The 17,436-nt window shown below is 35.2% G+C and overlaps 1 protein-coding gene across 2 annotated transcripts in view; it reads left to right on the top strand.

The window, feature by feature from the left end:
* The first annotated feature begins 4,798 nt into the window (after window positions 1-4,798).
* STX17 (syntaxin 17) overlaps window positions 4,799-17,436 on the top strand; it is a 54,490-nt gene continuing 41,852 nt past the window's right edge. Inside the window, exons 1-2 of one of the 2 annotated variants that reach the window (XM_081280098.1) lie at window positions 4,799-4,862; window positions 12,240-12,425. In XM_081280098.1, the coding sequence (XP_081136224.1) occupies window positions 12,303-12,425 (123 nt within the window). In that variant the 5' untranslated portion in view covers window positions 4,799-4,862; window positions 12,240-12,302. The other variant, XM_081280099.1, reaches the window with a different exon arrangement.

Genomic DNA, 17,436 nt, shown 5'->3' with positions numbered 1-17,436 from the left:
GCTATTCTAAATGCAAAATGATTATTAAATTCTTACATATAAATGAGAGATGAGTGGAAAATCCTAGTGTTGCTGTTTCCCTGCAATATTTACTCCTTCCAGTTTGATATAAAGACTTTATAATCTTAACATATATGAACAGACCATTTGATGATGGGGTGTGTGTATGCACACACACACACTTGTGTCTCTCTGGTGACAGAGGACAATAAAACAGATAGTGGGGAAGTTTAAATAATAAAGTCAGTGAATATGTTCCATGCCACTTTAAAATGGTTTCATCAGATAGTAAAAACAAATAGGATTTTGTAACTACAATTGTTAAAACTCTCTTGATTGAAAATAGCAGTTCAGGGGCCAGGGTTGTGGCTCAGTGGTAGAGCACTTGCCTAGTAGGGTGAGGCTCTGGGTTCAATCCTTGGCACCACATAAAATTAAACAAATAAAATAAAGGTATTGTGTTAAAAAAAAATAGCAGTTCAGGGGCTGGGGCTATAGCTCAGTGGTAGAGTGTTTGCCTAGCACAGGTGAGGCACTGGGTTTGATCCTCAGCACCATATAAATAAATAAATAAAATAAAGTTTAAGAATATATTTTAAAAAATAGTAGTTCATATGAGTTAGCTAAAACTATTAAGGAACAAAGAGGGGTGGTTTTTAGAAGATTTGGGGAGTATAACCAGACCTAAATGTAGAGATGCAGCTAAGCCTCAGCAGTGAACTAGAACCAGAACTTTGAAAGTACTCCAAACTCTTATTTCTTTTTTGTTGCTTCTAAGCATCCTCCTCTCCTTGTTTTTTCTTCTTTGGATTTTTATTATGTTTTCAAAGTGGTCAAGGTCTTTAAAAAGGATAAGGATTACTGCTGCTATTTCACTACCGTTCAAAGAGAGGTAATAGAAAACAATATTAAGGAAGTATATATTCCTTGATTACTAAAGATTTTGTTTTAAATCAAAAATTGATTTAAATAGTTCTTTATTTTCCTTTTTTTTAAATTAAGGTAAACCTACATGAAGTACACATATCTTTAGTGTGCAGCTTGATGGATTTTCTCATATGCAATCATACCAGATCAATACATAGAACATTTCCAGTACCTCAGATAGCATCCCATGCTAATTTAACCCCAAACATAACTGCTATTATCACTTTAACTTTCCTCTGTCTTGGTTGACCTGATAGTGGAGTGATAAAATGCACAAAGAAATAGAATATGTTCAGAAATAGAATATGTTCAGAAGTGCAATAGATATTTTAATAATTCATGGCTAGAGAACTATTTAACATGACCTACAATAAAAAAATTATTGCCTAGGATATACATATATTTACCTCTCCATACTTACAAATTTATCTATAAACAACATATCTTCCCTGATTTGCTAATCTATAGAGTCAAAAACATGGTGCTATGGACTGATTCTTTATGACTTCTCCCCAAATTCATATATTTGAATCCTCACTTCCTAATGTGATAGTATTAAGAAGTGGGGCCTTTGAGAGGTATTTAGGTATTGTGGGTGTTAAGCAGGACTCGTACCCTCATAAAAGAGACCCCGTTGAGCTCTCTAGGCCTCTTTTTTCACCCTGTGTGCGTATAGTGAACAGTTGGTAGTTTGCAACCTGGAAGAGAGCCCTCAGCAGAACCCAACCACACTGGGACTCTGGCTTTATATGTCTAGTCTCCAGAACAAACTTTTGCTGTTTATGTGACCCTTTCTATGGTATCTATTACTGTACCCACACTAACACATGGCCACCAAGCACTCGGTTGTCACCATCTTTATTCAGGAAACCAGCTAACGTTAGATTCTTACTCCCAATACCAAGTACCTGAGAGAGAGAGAGAGAGATTTTATTGTTCTAGTTTGAGTTTCATGTCTGCTCCTGAAGCAATTTGCTTTGGTCAGGGGCCTGTGTTCATGCTTATGTGAAATCGTCACCAGAGGCTCATAACTGTTGGCATTCAGATCTGGAAGATAAAAGCAGTTCTCAGAAAAGGAATGGGCTTGGAGGATAAGTTATTAGAACCATATTATTGTGCCAAATTTAAAGTTGACATCAGGTTCACCATATACTTGCTCTGTAATATTAGAAAAATTACTTCTTAATTTATGTAGTAAATATATAGTTTTCCTATTTGTACCAGGAAACTCTGCTAAGTTCTAAGTAATAATATATATTTGTCCTCAAAATACTTAGAATCTAATAGGAGACAGACACAAAGATAAGAAATTCTACTAAGTATGACAAATACTATTAAAGTTATGCATTGATTATAATATTAGCATATGAGGGAGCATTAAACCTGGACTTGAGAGGTTGGGGAAAACTACCTAGAAACTTTCAAGTTGAGTCCTAAAGTCTTTACTCTGGAGTCGAGGGTGGGGGGTGGAGGGGGAGGTGGGGGGTAGGGGGGAGTGGGGGTGGGGAGTGGGGGTGGGGAGTGGAGGGGAAGAAGAGGCAGGGGTAAGTAAGCAAAAAATGGCATTCCAAGAAGAGAATAATAGTTGTACAATCAATTGGGATTTTTAAAAGCTGTTTTATTACAAAAATAATAATGAAATTTTGATGGGGATTTTGCTGAATTTTAAAAATAATTTCAGGGAAACTGATAACTTGACAATACTGAGTTTTTGTTTTTTTTTTTAAACCAGGGGAAAAAGTGTATTGTTTTTCCATATATTTGAGTCTTCATTTGTATCCTTAATGGAAATATAAAGACAAGGTTAAAAGTGCATATTTGGTTACTCCATTCATCTAATACGTGAGACCTTGACCTTGGGCAAATTTCTTGTTAAGCCTCAATTTCCTAGTCTGTAAAATGGGAACAACTATAGTACATGCTTTTGGAGTTTCCCTCCAGATGTTTTCCTCACACCACTTTGTATTCCTTCCTTTGCCTCAATCCTTCCATCTAGCTTTTCAATTCCTCAAATAGGTTCTATTTGCTTCTGAACTTTTTTTTTTTTTCAATGCTGGAGATGGCCCCACACTTGCTAAGCAAACACTCTCACTGAGTAACATCCCCAGCCCTAATTTTGTTATTTTTGAATGTGATCTTTTCTCCACTACATTTAAAAACAATTTTTTGTTGTTAATGGACCTTTATTTTATGTATTTGTATGTGGTGCCTCACACATGTTAGGCAAGCACTATACCACTTAGTTATATCTCCAGCCCTCTCCACAATATTTTTTAAATTAGCAATTATCATTTAGGAAAGTTATTTCTCTATTTTATTGAACTTGTTTCTGTTAATTCCCACGGATCCTCCTAAAAAAGCAATCATAATACTTAAAATAATTTTTTTTGTTTTCTTCCTCAAATGCATATTTATTGTTTTGTTTTGTTTGGCATTACTGAGTTTAGTTAGGATCTCAGGAAAACAACTTGAAGAACAGGCCTGTCACTAACAATTTCATGGTCTAGGGCAAAAGTATATATATACAAAAAGGTCAACAAACCATATGTCCAAATATTTAAAGACTGTAAAACAAGCTAACCAACTGTTAGGTTAAAAACATCTATTATCCTACCTGACACACCTACCTTATAGCAACTACATATAACAATTTAGAAGGCCAGATTCAAATGTACAATCCTTGAGTACCACATTTCCCTATTATACTAGAGGTATCCTATTTCAGAATGACACCAATGACCTTTAAACCAAAAGATCATTAAAAGACATTTTGCCATGGTATTGCTTAATACTTCTATTTTCACCTTAAAATTAAAATTTGATAAACATGTCATTCCTAGGGCTAACTGCAACATAAGCATCAGTATTCAGTATAACCCCAAAGAATATTCGAACTGCTTAGGAAATTTTGTGCTTTATCTTAGATATTGCTTTTCAAGACTTTGTTAGCCACCTAATATGTAGTCCACAATTTCTATCTCCATTCCCATGCCAATAGAAGACCTTAAGAACTGAATTTCCTTAGAAGTGGCTTGAACATCCTTAAGACTTCTGAAAACAAGGCTTAGAATGGATACATTCTAAGCAAGCTATCTGAATATTTACAGATACGTAGTTTTAAAAGGGCTTGGTCTGGAAGTTAGGCCATCCAGAGAGGAGGACCAATGACCTGCACAGGGCTTCAAAATCAGCCACCTGCTTGTTCTTGTGGTAGCAACTGGTCTAACTGGAATAACTTGAGAAGGAAATTAGAAAAACCAGCTGGGAGGTACAGCTCTGTCACCAAGGAGCTGAACTGCGGTGAGTCACTTAAAACTCTTTGTTGAGCCTCAGAGTCATTACCTATAAAACGGGAATAAGGCCAGTTGCCTTAAGCACTTCACTGGTTTTTGGAGAAAATCCCAGTTTGTCTGAGCTTCCACTTCTGTGCCTGTTGCAGTTAAGATAAACACTCCTACCTTGTCCACTTCACAGGGCTTTGGGGCGGGGGGAAAAAGGCACAACCTTTCTGAGTTTCCGTTTCTACACGTGTAAAAAACAAGAACAAAAGGCCAGCCCATGAATAAAATTCTAGATAGGACAGAGGAAAATATGCAGGAAAACTGCAAAATGCAGAGAGCTACACAGATGTGAACTGTCTTACAACACACCACACAAAGAGACCTAAAAAAACGCTGGTGCGTCTCTTCCCGGCTCCAGTGTCACAAATCCACCTTTGTAAAGCAAGATCACTTTTTTTTTTTTTTTTCCTAAGGTTGTGGTCCTTAACGGTGCCCGCGTTAGCACTCACTGCGCGCGCACCACCCAGCCCCCCGCCGGCCTCCAAGGACCGAACGGGGCGGGGCTCATCTGGCCCCGCCCCTGGTGACGCCCCGCCCCGCCGCGCCTGCGCCTGCGCCGTGCGCACCGACTGGCCTCGAACGCCCCGGCGGGAGGTAAGGGGCTCTCGGGAGGCCTCCTCGGGGGCGTCGGGCCTGACAGGCTATGTTGGCGGGGCACCGACCCTGAGCGCGGGCGAGACGTCTGGCGGGAAGCGGGACACTAGATTGGAAGTGTGAGCACCGCGCGGGCTCCTCTCGGCTACAAGAAGTGGCGGAGCCTCACCCGGTTTCGTTTTTTGGTGGAAGCGGGTGTAGGGAGGCCGCCAACTGGGCGAACGGGATGGCGCCTGGAACTGTGGGGTGGAAGTTCCTGGTGCCTACCCTGCCCGTGGCGCACTGTGGGCCCAGCTCGCCAGGGTCGTCCGCGTCTGGGTCCCGGGACCCGACCGCACACCTTTTCGCTGCTGGGGTGATTGGTGTGTGTGACCCAGTGTGACCCAGGTGCGCTGTGGGTGACACTGCGAGGGATGACGCGACGCTCATGGGTACAGTGGGGAGGACTGGAGCAAGAGGCCGGAGCTACCTGTCAGCCAGACCAGGAGGTGGTTTCCAGAAGGTCCCACACCTAGCTCCCTCCTTTCGATGTCCAAGTCCCAGAGAGGAGACTCCAGAGTGGGACCAAAGGCCTTAACCTTTGTCTCCAAATTCTGTACCTCTTGCATCAGTAAGAAACACAGAGCGACGTGCCCGAGAAAATCAGGCGCCACCACCATGCCCACATGTGAGATCTCTAGGCTCATCACTTTTAGGAAGATGTTCATTACTTTGGGGAAATGGTGTTGCCAGAGATTTTGAACTTTTTCTGGGAAATGGGATTTTTCACTTATAAATAACTTATTAAGCACTTGCCTTAACTTTTGAGTACTTTTTCATCATCAGGAACTTGGGTGTCGTGTACCCATCCCCTTTTAGTTGTAAGCACTAAATGATAAAGTTTGTAAAGCACCTGGTGCACTCCTGGCACCTCTCACTCCAAGTTTTCATACAAGGAAATGATTGCAGTTCTTTGGCTTATAAAAGTTTCTGTCTGTCTTCTATGAAGCATTATTTTTTGTACATGAAAAGACTTCTTATTTTGAAATAATTTTACAATTACAGAAAAGCTACAAATGTAATACAGGATTCTCTAAGTCTCCTGTTAATGTCACCTTTCTAAGCACCATAGTACAATCGAAAGCAAGAAATTAATCTCAAAACAATACTACTAACTGAACAACTAACTTCCTTCTGATTTCATAATTTTTTTTAAATAGTAATGTTCTTTCTGTAGTCCAGAACCCAATCTAAGACCACACATTTAGTTGTCATAGTTCCTTCATTTCTTCCCATCAATGACAATTGCTCACTCTTTTCCTGCTTTCATGACCTTTACACCTCTGAAGAGTCCTGGTCAGGTATCTTGTAGAGTGCCCCACAAATGGTGTTTTTCCCATGGTTTGTAATGATTAGGTTAAGGTCATATGGTTTTGTTAGTACAAAAAGTGTATGTGCCCATTTTAGTTTATTGTATCAGGGTACATGATATGATTTATGGCTTGTGATGTTAACCTTGATCACTTAGTTAAGATGGTGTCTGCTGGGATTCTCCACTACAAAGGTTGGATTTTCCCCCTGATAATGAATAGATATCTTGGGGGAAAACTTTTAGATTATGCAAGTATCCTGTTTCTCCTCAAATTTCCCTTGCTAAACTTAGCATCCATTGGTGTAATTATTACCATAGTGTTTAAATGGTGATTTTTTACTTTTTTCATTTCTTCTTTATTTATTAATTGGAATTCTTCTATAAAAAAGAGTTGTACATTCTCCCCATTCATTTATTTGTGTTAAGCTATTTATTTGCATCAGTGTAGACCCCGTTATTTTTCTTTTATTTTGTTATTAATTAATGCTTTGACCATTGTGAGTTTGTTTTTTGCTGTTGTTGTTTGTTTGCTTTCTGTACCCTTTTGATATGCTCTTCTCCTTTATTGAGATATGCTCTTCTCCTTTATTGAGATATGCTCTTCTCCTTTATTGAGAATGTCATTTCTTTCTGGCATCATAAAATGTTTCATATCCATTTTGTGTTGTCCCTGCCCAAACCCTGAATCAGGTTTCTTTTTTGGAGAATGGTGTTTAGATACCAACTTCTGAACTTTAGGTGTGCTCGTTGCTACTATTAACTGAACACCTAACTTTCTTCTGATTTCATCATTTTTAAAATAGTAATGTTCTTTCTGTAGTCCGGAACCCAATCTAAGACCCCACATTTAGTTGTCATAGCTCCTTCATCTCTTCCAATCAATGACAATTGCTCACTCTTTTCCTGCTTTCATGACCTTTACACCTCTGAAGAGTCCTGGTCAGGTAGAAAATGGTAGAGAAGTATTGCAAAATACTAGCTAGAAGGAGACCAAGAGTTGAAAAGCCTCTTGGGAGATTCTTGGAGACAGATTGTCTTTCCTGGGAGATCACCATTGCTGAGATATGTTTTCCTTGTACACAAAGGGTGTCATTGTTTTTAGAGCCTTTTAGAAGACAGCTGTATATGTATCTACACATCCATGCACACAAGAAGATCTATATTTATTTCTGTATTTTATATACCTATATATATTTTAGGTTCAGCCCAATGATTCCAGTTCTTTTCTGACATCACCAGGTTCATCTAGTTTTGTCCCTTATTTTTAACTTATTTCTCTGACAAAAATCTGGCTCTCATGTTATGTGAAATATTTCCTTATTTGTTCAATCTTATTATACACATAAAGTAATTTCAGGATTTCTAATCTCTATCCCTATGAGAAACCAATTTACTAGCACATAGTGCAGTTGTTTTTGTCTTTAGCCTTATTATATTTTGTTAAAATATTGTTTTCTGAAGTTACTTATATTGTTTTATTCCCTATTTCTTTCCACATAGTTATGTTATTACAGTTAATGATATTTTTAATAGTTTATGTTTCATTTTGGTTTCCTTCCACATCTTATTCTTGTTTTAAAATTTATATACACTTGCATTCACTCTTTGAAGTGTACAGTTCTGTAGGTTTTAACAAGTGCCTATAGTTGTGTATACCATCACAATCATAATAATTTCATAAGAATGATCTTATCACCCCAAATAATTTATTACACTTTTGAAAATATTAAACAATTAATATTACAATATTAAAAATAATATAACAACTTTACAGGAGTTTGGGAGATTAGGCACTTTTTTGTATCTCTTTGTCTTTTCTCAGACATATTTTACACAGGTGAGCTCTTAATATGAATATTTTTTATCCTCATGTTTTAATTGTACCATAAATATTACAGTTTTATGACTGAAAAATCAAGAAATGGCAAAATATATTTTCATTCATTATTCAATCATACTTTTAAATCACATTTAGATGTTGAATTAAGATCATCCCATTTTAACAAACATTTGAGCTATTTTATGATCACTAAACATTCTGTGCCAATAACATCATGATATCTGCAATTATTTGCATGCTATTATTAGTTTTATAAAGAAATTTTATTGTAACTTTAAACATAGAAAATGGTAGAGAAATATTATAAAATACTAGCTAGAAGGAGACCAAGAGTTGAAAAGCCTCTTGGGAGGTTCTTGGAGACAGATTGTCTTTCCTGGGAGATCACCATTGCCAAGATAGGTTTTCCTTGTACACACAAAGCTGAGGGACAGAATCATACAATATACCTGGAAATGCCACATTTGGAATTAAAAAAGAAAGCTATTATACAACAATGAAGGAATGATGATAACAAGCCAAAATAGTTAATAATAAGGGATTGTTAAGTACACCACAAACTGATTAATAGAAGACAAGACAGAATCACTTGAGTTACATCTCATCTGTTAAATGATACATAAGGTTTAGAGGCAGATGAATATCAAAGTGCATCTAGACAGAGGGAACATCATTCCAAAACTAGAATTACAGACATGGAGATAATAATCAACTAGATAAGACAGATCTACTTATAAACATTTTCTTATTCAAATAATAGTGAATACTGAAAGCTTTTGTGTAGAGAGGTGAGATACTGCAATTGGCTTATATATATATATGTGTGTGTGTATATATATATATAAATACATATATGTACACTTATAAATGTGTGTATATATATATTCATTAGTGATAATTCATAGGAAAAGTTGGAAAGGGGAAAGAATCTAAAGGCAGACAAATTAAAGATCTGTATCATGTGCTATGCATATTTTGCTGTTTGGGTGATAGGATTAAAATAGTGAATAAATGTTTTAGTTCAGATAGCATCTATTGAGCAACAGGTTATATTAGGAAACACTTCAATAGGAATGATAGTAGACCTGAAGATATTTTCCTATAGTACATAATCTGCACAGTAGAAGAAAGCACAAAAGGCAACGTAATAAACTGGGAAATGTTAACATTAGACAAATAATCTATATATTTGGCATATAATAGACTTTTATAAGTTAATAATAAATAGACATTCTCTGTAGTAAAACAGATGCATAACATGAACAGGTAATTCACAGAAGAAGAAATGCAAATGGCTAATGAATCAATTCTATTAGTAATTTAATGAATGCAAACTAAAGCAATGTGAGACACTTCTTTTCCCCCACCAATTAAATATCTAAGATATCTAAGAAGAAGGGAAATAACAAGTGAATTGGTTGGAATGTGGATAAATGGACATTGTGATATGTTGCTTGTGGAAATGTAAATGGACACAATCTTCGTTGGGACATTTGGGAAAATGTGTGTAAATGTACTTTTAAAATGTGTCTTCCAAGAGCCCTCATCAGAAAAAGCCACATTGGCAACCTGATCTTGGACTTTTAGCCTCCAGAACTATGAAAAAAATAAATATCTAATGTTTAAAAAATGTGTCTTCCTAATATTTCTATTAGGTATTTTTTAAAGAAATAATCATAGGTGCCAGTATGAATCTATATGTAGAGAGAATAATTACTGTATTCTTTATAATAGTGGAAAATTGGGAAACTAAGTAGCTAATAATATGATTACATTATGAATCACATACATATGATGATACTTTGCTGCTATACAAAGTCATATAATAGGAAATTATTCACATGGGAACATTTTTCTTATATTTAATCATGTTATTCAGAATAAATCATTTCTTCTTTTAGTCACTCATTTATTATATCCAGTACTAATTTATTATATTCAATGCTCCTTGCCATTCTACTCCTTTGAGTTTGTTTTCTTTATTTTTAAAATATGGCTTTAAGTGGGCTGGAGTTCTGGCTCAGTGGTAGAGCACACAAATAGCATGTGCAAGGCCGTGGGTTCAATCCTCAGCACCACATAAAAATAAATAAATAAAATAAAAGTATTGTGTCCAACTACAACTAAAAAATATTTCTAAAAAAATATGGCTTTAGTAATTCTTTTAATGAGGGGTTTTGTAATAAACTCTGTCTCTGTATGTCTAAAAATGATTATTTTGCCTTCACTGTGAATGATAATTTATTTAGGTATACACCAGCTTCCTCAGTACTTTGAAGATATTCCTATCTTTTGATATGTTGCTTTGATAAAAAGGTTTCTGCTTCTGTTGTTTACATTCATCTGTCTTATATCTCTAGTTTTCTTTTAAGATTTTTTTCTTTATCCTTGGTATTCTTCAGTTTCCTTTCTGTATGTTTAGGTATGTTTGGTTTTTATTTATACTACTTGGGCTAATGTGTTTTTCCAGTTTGAGGTCTTACAATCTTGATTCTCTGCATGTTCTCTTTGAATAATTTATTTTCATTCTTTTCTTTATTCCCTATTTGTTCTTGAGCCTGTCATTTTATCCTTTATGTCCATTATCTTCTTTTTAAAATCTCTTCATCTTTTTATTCATCTATGTTCTAAGTGATATCTTTCAATCAATACTTTTTTTTAGCTATATAGTTTACTATTTAATCCATCTTTTGAGGTTTTATTTCTTGTCTCTTAGCTATAAATTTTCTTATTTTATTGGATTTGTAGACTCTCTGTTTTGACAATTAATTTTATGTTCCCACTTCCCATTCACTACTGCAGCAATTTCACCCTCTTTGTTTCTGGTGTTTAGAAATTTTCTTTTTAAAAACTTGTGTCAGACATAAGAACCAAATTACTAGTGGATAGGCAGTGAAGGCAGTTTTTATAACCAACACTTGAAGATTTTTCAGCTGTGAAAGAAAGAAGAAAAATAGACATTATTTAGAGTAGTAGCTCTTGATGTTTGGGAGGGGCGGTAATAGATCTCTTGAAAGCAATGGACTCTAAAGATAACAGGGATGCACAGAGTCTAAATGTGAACTCCTATCTCTCCGAACCCTGGGCTGACACCATAAGCCAATGGTATTAACCTTGTCGGCTTAAATATATATATATTTTAAATATGGGAAAAGTTGTGTCTATTGAGATGGCATGTAAGCATGGTGTACAATAGTGGTTTTCAAGTTTGGCTAAGCAATGGAACCCATTAATTCACATAAGCAGTGATAAGCTCCATTTTATAAAATAGATGTAAATAAATTTTCTGCAGCTGAAACAAGGCTTAGCTTCTGGAGCCTGCTCACTTCTAGCCCCTTCCCTCTCCTATCCTGGCCCTTAGACTTCCTGGGTATGATAGAAAAATGATGAAATAGAAAAAGCATCTCATTGTAGTGTCAGGAAACCTAATTCTTAATACAGTTCTGTCACTGATTATTTGAGTCAGTTGCAATCAATATTAATCACTTTGTAAGAATGGGAAGTGTAGATCTAAAGGACATCCCTGGGAAGAGTTCTGCATGTTAATATATTTGAAATATATAATTACATACTTAAATTTTGATGACATTAGAAGCACATTTTGATACAAGCAGAAATATTAGAATGAATTTTTTCCTTCAAGTTTCACCATTTGGGCCGGGGTTGTAGCTCAGTGGTAGAGCGCTTGCCTAACATGTGTGAGGCACTGGGTTCGATCCCCTATACCACATAAAAATAAACAAATAAAATAAAGGTATTGTGAAAAAAAAAGTTTCACTGTTTGACTCCTTTTTTAAAAGTTTATTCAATGTCCAGGATATTTCAGGGCATGAAACTTGCACTGCATACTCCTTTTTATAAAATATATTTACATAGAAAAAGGCTTGGAGAGACATACACTGAAATGTATAGTAGTTAACTAAAAATGAAGAGATCATTGTTAGTTTCATTTAATGTCTTCTTTTAGTTAGATTTCATTTATAAACCTTCTAGAGTGAATATATACAACTTTCATAAAGAGAAAAAGATTTTGAAATGCATGGTTTCATAAAGAAAAAACAAGTCAACTCAAGTTCAGCATTAAGTTGAATACATATTTAGGATAAATTATAAATCTACCTAACTGTCGATTTAAACATAATGAAAACTGATTGAAAAACATTCTTAAGAAATTTTTCCCTTTTAGGTTTTTCTATATGAGTGGAGAAGACAGTTGCTACAAGTGAAAGTAACACAACATTTCTCTAGGATGTCTGAAGATGAAGAAAAAGTGAAATTACGCCGTCTTGAACCAGCTATCCAGAAATTCACCAAGATAGTCATCCCAACAGACCTGGAGAGGTTAAGAAAGCACCAAATTAATATTGAGAAGGTAAGCTTTTTCATTTTCTACCACAAGAAATTGTTACATAATATGATTTATATTTGTTGCATTTTTTCAGCTAAATTAAGAATATTAGACAAAAGGCTTTGTTAAAATACCTAACTCCTAATGATTTAGTAACATTATTCATTTTTTAAGCTGGTGTTTCTGTTCTACAAATATATTTCTTTTTCTAAGGAAGTGGTGTAGGAATAGATTCTGTGCCTTTTTAATTGTACATGTGGAGGTGTTAGGCAGTTAGTAATTAAATAAAAATAATGCACCATAATGTGAAGGAGGGGAACTTTGGATAATGGACCTGTTTAATTTCATTCAGCCTGTGGCAAGTTTTTTTGAACCTTGAGGGTGTTATCAGTCTAACTCCTATCCTTTTCAGGTGCAGATATATTAAAGAAGTAAATCAATTGTGTGACATAAGGGAATTTCCTTAGTTGAGGAAAGCCTCAAATTGGTACATACTGTTTATATCTTTTGAGGAAATAGAAGGAAGATAGATTAGTCTCAGGAACTATGGTGGAGATTGCATAGAATTTACACTGGCCAGGGTCTGGTGGATGGATTTTGGAATTTATGTCAACATCAAGTTTACTGAGCACTGAGTATTGACTTGGCAGGTTATGATCTCCTATTTGCTATGGGACAGTCCAGTGACATTTGTTCTTTCAAAAGAAACTCTACCAGTATAAGTTTAAAATTAGAGTTCTCCACTGGTGGTTTTCTTTTGATTTTTTGGTTGGGTTGGAATATCTGGTCATTAAGCCTTGACATATTAACACTCTTCATTGCCTTCAACTGAGCAGTTTATACCAGAAAAATGCCAGCTTTTTCTACCATGGATACCATGTATCTTCCAAGTACTACAGTTCTTTTAAAAATACAGAAAATAAGTGCCAGAAATACTAAATGGAAATTTCAATGCAAAATATGAAACTGTCTCTAGAATTCAGGGTCAGTATTTTGTCATTCCTTAATTTCTTTCTTCTTTACTCATAAGCAATAGGTGATGCCATGACTTTTAAGGATGGTGAAGTAGTTGTCTGGTAAACTGGTTATTCTTGTCATGAATGGAAACAAATTAAAGGGTTCCATGCTTCGCTTAAGAAGAAGGCCTGGTTCTTTTAGCACTATAATATATAAATAGACTTGTTTACTTTTGATTGATCATCTCCATGTAGAACGTTTGATAAGATGTGTTTCAAATTCCTGACCTCATACCGAAGTGCTCAGTTACAAAGAATATGGGAATTTAGCAAATGAATTGATTCTGAAAGGTAGAAACAGGTGGATTATGGTGTATTTAAGGCCATTTCTTCCTTTTATTGTCATAATTACCTTTGAGCTTTGACATGTCTCAGAGTTCTCTTTTCTTATATTTATTCTATAAAAAATGCCTCCTGTCATTATCTCAGATCCTAGCCACTTGAATGACCAAATCAGTCATCATCAATGGCAAAGCCAGAATCCTGGGAGAAAGGTAGTTGAGATAGGAATGGGTCTCTTGTTGATTTCACTAATTGTGCCATGTGTCATCAGAAAATTATTCCAGGTTAGTTACATTGATCCCTCTTTGTCCAAACATTTATTATTAGTGTTTTGTGAAATTTTTACATTTTGTGAAAATTTCAGACATTATTAGAATAATTATAAGTGATATTATCTTAAGTCAAGCAGCTAAATTCATACTGAACTAGGCTTTGTTTTATATCCTTGATCATTCTACTATCTGTAGGACTTCTAGTTTAATAAGAAAGTAACATTTTGTATAGGATTGACTAGTTTATTTTAACAGTTATGTTATGGCAGTGTAAAAACATTTGAAAGCTGCAGTGCTCTGGACAAAAGAATTAAGAACTAATTTTGGACTCCAGGTGTCTGACAGTGCCTCACTTCAAAAAGCCATATTCTTCTTGGGAGAAAGGTGTAGAAAGATAAAATATTTATTATGCTGGCCATCAGTCATCCAATATGAATTTAAAAGAAGAAAGTCAGACTGAAGGGAAATTGAAGGTAAGCCTTAGTGGCGTGATTCTGCAACATCTGAAAACAATGAGAGTAGTGTGCTGTGGACACCTGGAGCTGTATTCCATAGGTCCTTCAGCATTTCATTTTATTATACATGATAAATTTTATTAACATGTAATCCTGAAATGCGAAGTGTTAGCACTCAGTTTGCTTGGCTAATGTAAGATAGACTTGAGCATAGTTAATAGGGATGACAAGATAGTAAGCTTGGAACATAACGTTCTTTGTTTTGTATTGTAGGGATTTGGGGGAAATTTTAATTTGTAGCACATACACAGTATTAGTTAGCATGTATTAGTTAGGATATGGTAAGGATCAAGTGAAAGAAAACCTCCAAATAGTATAAAAAAATGGTAGAGATTTTGTGCTTTTGTTTTGTTTTGGTCTTTACTATCTCATGGTAATGGAGGCAGTCCAGGCCTGCAATGGCAGCTCAGCGGTCATGAAAGACCCAAGCTCTTTTTATCTTGTTCTCCATCTTAACTTGTTCTGTCCTGTATGTCAAATGTCTACTCTAGCACCAGCTATTGCATCCACGTTCCAGCTTAAATAGAGCTACTGGAAATACACATTACTGTGTATGTGTATGTGTGTGTTTTTTCTCTCTTAATGTGCTTATGTACATGTACACATCTAAATACTCTCAACTTTTCAAAAGAATCCTTGTTTCATGGATCCAGTATCATATCATCTTTCTATAGTGGTATTATTTTTCAAGTCTTCTTCTGTTTCTTTGTTTTTCCTGAATGAGTTCTTTCCTCCTTTCTTCCTTTCTTCCTTCTTTCCTTCCTTTCTTTCTTTCTATAATATTATAGGTCTCCTTGGCTGGCTGTTGATTTTTAAGAGTGCTAATCAGAAGGTACAGGTGTGTGCATGTTTCTGCGTGGGTAGTTGAATAGCAAGATAGTAGTGGGGACCTTGTCTAGAGAGGTGAACAACTGAAGATCTATTTTGATGGGGAGCCACGAGATGCCAGTGTCTGTAGCTACTCAGGATGCAGACATCTTCTAGTCCTTGTTGTTGGGGCTGTTTATTTTATCAGAAGTGATGGTTGTGGTGGAGGTGGGGGTGGAAAAGTTGAAGGGGTGGACATAGTATAAATTTCGTGGGTAAGCAGAGAGCGGATCTGGTAAACAACCTGCTCCTTACATAAATTTTCAGCCAAAGCTTCTGCTTTGTGCCCCACTAAATACTTCCACTGGTGACTTGGTAGCTGGTATCTCTGGTTCATAGCCCTCCTGGAGGAGAGCAGTGCTTTTGGCCTGTTCTCAGTGTCTCTTTCCCACAGAGTCCTCCACTTCTGCAGGCTGAAGTTCCAGCTTTCTCGGACCTGCTGAATCAGTTGCAGCATGTCTGTATTCTTTCTGGCTTCCAATTCTTTGTTAAAATTTCTCATCATGTGATGTTTTCCATTGTATTCTCATTATTCATGTTAATTTATACCTTTTAAAGTTCCTTTTCCTCATTTAATGGGGTTTCAAAAAAGAGCAGAGATCAATGTTTGTATTCAAGCTGCCAGGTGTAATGAGAAGGAAAATTATTTATTACAGGAAATAAATGTTAGCTTTTCATAAGCATTTATTGGTGTTTGTTGTTTGTTGTTCTTAGATTGTTAGCATTGAAGGATATGTAAAAATAGATTTTTAGTTCTCAAGAAGTTTGCAGTCCAGTTAAAGAAATAAGATTAGAAATATTAAAAAATGATGAGGTAATGTATAATTATGTGTGGAAATGGGTGGCATGGATTATACTATTTAAGCAGCATGAAAACTGAACTAAATGGTACAAAACCATACATAATCAGTCTTACTTGTTATTTATTTATCTGTGCAAATTTTTTCTTCATATTTATTAATTTATAATTATATTGAAAATCAATTTCTCTATTTAGTTGTTGAATATCTACTTACTGGATTGCATTGCTTCTCATGAGAAGTCTCTGTCATTCTTTGTTTTTTTTTAATTATTATTTTTATTTATATATGACAGTGGAATGCATTTCAATTAATGTTATACATATACAGCACAATTTTTCATATCTCTGGTTGTATACAAAGTATATTCACACCAATTCATGTCTTTATACATGTACTTTGGATAATAATGTCCATCACATTCCACCATCATGTTCTTTTGTACTTCTGTACTCTAGCTGCTTTTAAGATTTTTTCCTTTATCATTTTTAAGTAGTTTTATAACATATGCATCAATGGATTTTCCTTTCTGTTTCATTTGTTTGAGCTTCTTGTATCTTTGGGTTTATGTTTTTTATCAAATTTGGGAAAACTTTGGCCATTAATTTTTTTTAATTGTTTACTGCCCTTTCTCTCCTTCTTCTCATGAAATTTAACTATATGGAGAGTGTATTGTTTTTCTTTGGCCCATGACTCATTGATTCTCTGTTCATTTATCAGACCCATTTTTACTTTCTGTGTTTCATTTTGTATAGTTTATATTGTTATGTCAAGTTTACTAATCTTTCCTTCTACATTGTTTTATCTGCTTTAATTCCATTCAATGCATTTTACATTTCAGATTTTTTTAAAAAAATATTTTTTAATGTTGACGGACCTTTATTTTATTCATGTATTTATATGTGGTGCTGAGAATTGAACCCAGTGCTTCATACATGTGAGGCTAGCACTCTACCACTGAGCCACAACCCCATCCCCTCAGATGTTGTTTTCTAACTCTAGGAATTCACTATTTTAAAGTGAATTCCTAGAGTTAGAATTTATGTCTCAGTATCCTTATATTTTCTTCTAATTCTAGAATACATGGAATGCATCATAATGACCCTTTTTAATATCTTTGTCTATTAATTCCATCGATTTTATCATGTCTGGGTCTGTTTCTATTGATTGGATTTTCTCATTATTGATCATATTATTCTGCCTTTTTACACACATGGTGATTGTTTATTGCATGCCAGACATTGTGACATTTATTGTGTACTAAACAGTGATGAATTATTTTA

Source organism: Spermophilus citellus (genome assembly GCF_964194105.1).
Source record: "Spermophilus citellus genome assembly, chromosome: 2".
NCBI classification, from domain to species: Eukaryota; Metazoa; Chordata; class Mammalia; order Rodentia; family Sciuridae; genus Spermophilus; species Spermophilus citellus.
The sequence above is the reverse complement of the archived record's forward strand: the minus strand, read 5'-3'. Positions and strand labels throughout refer to the sequence as shown.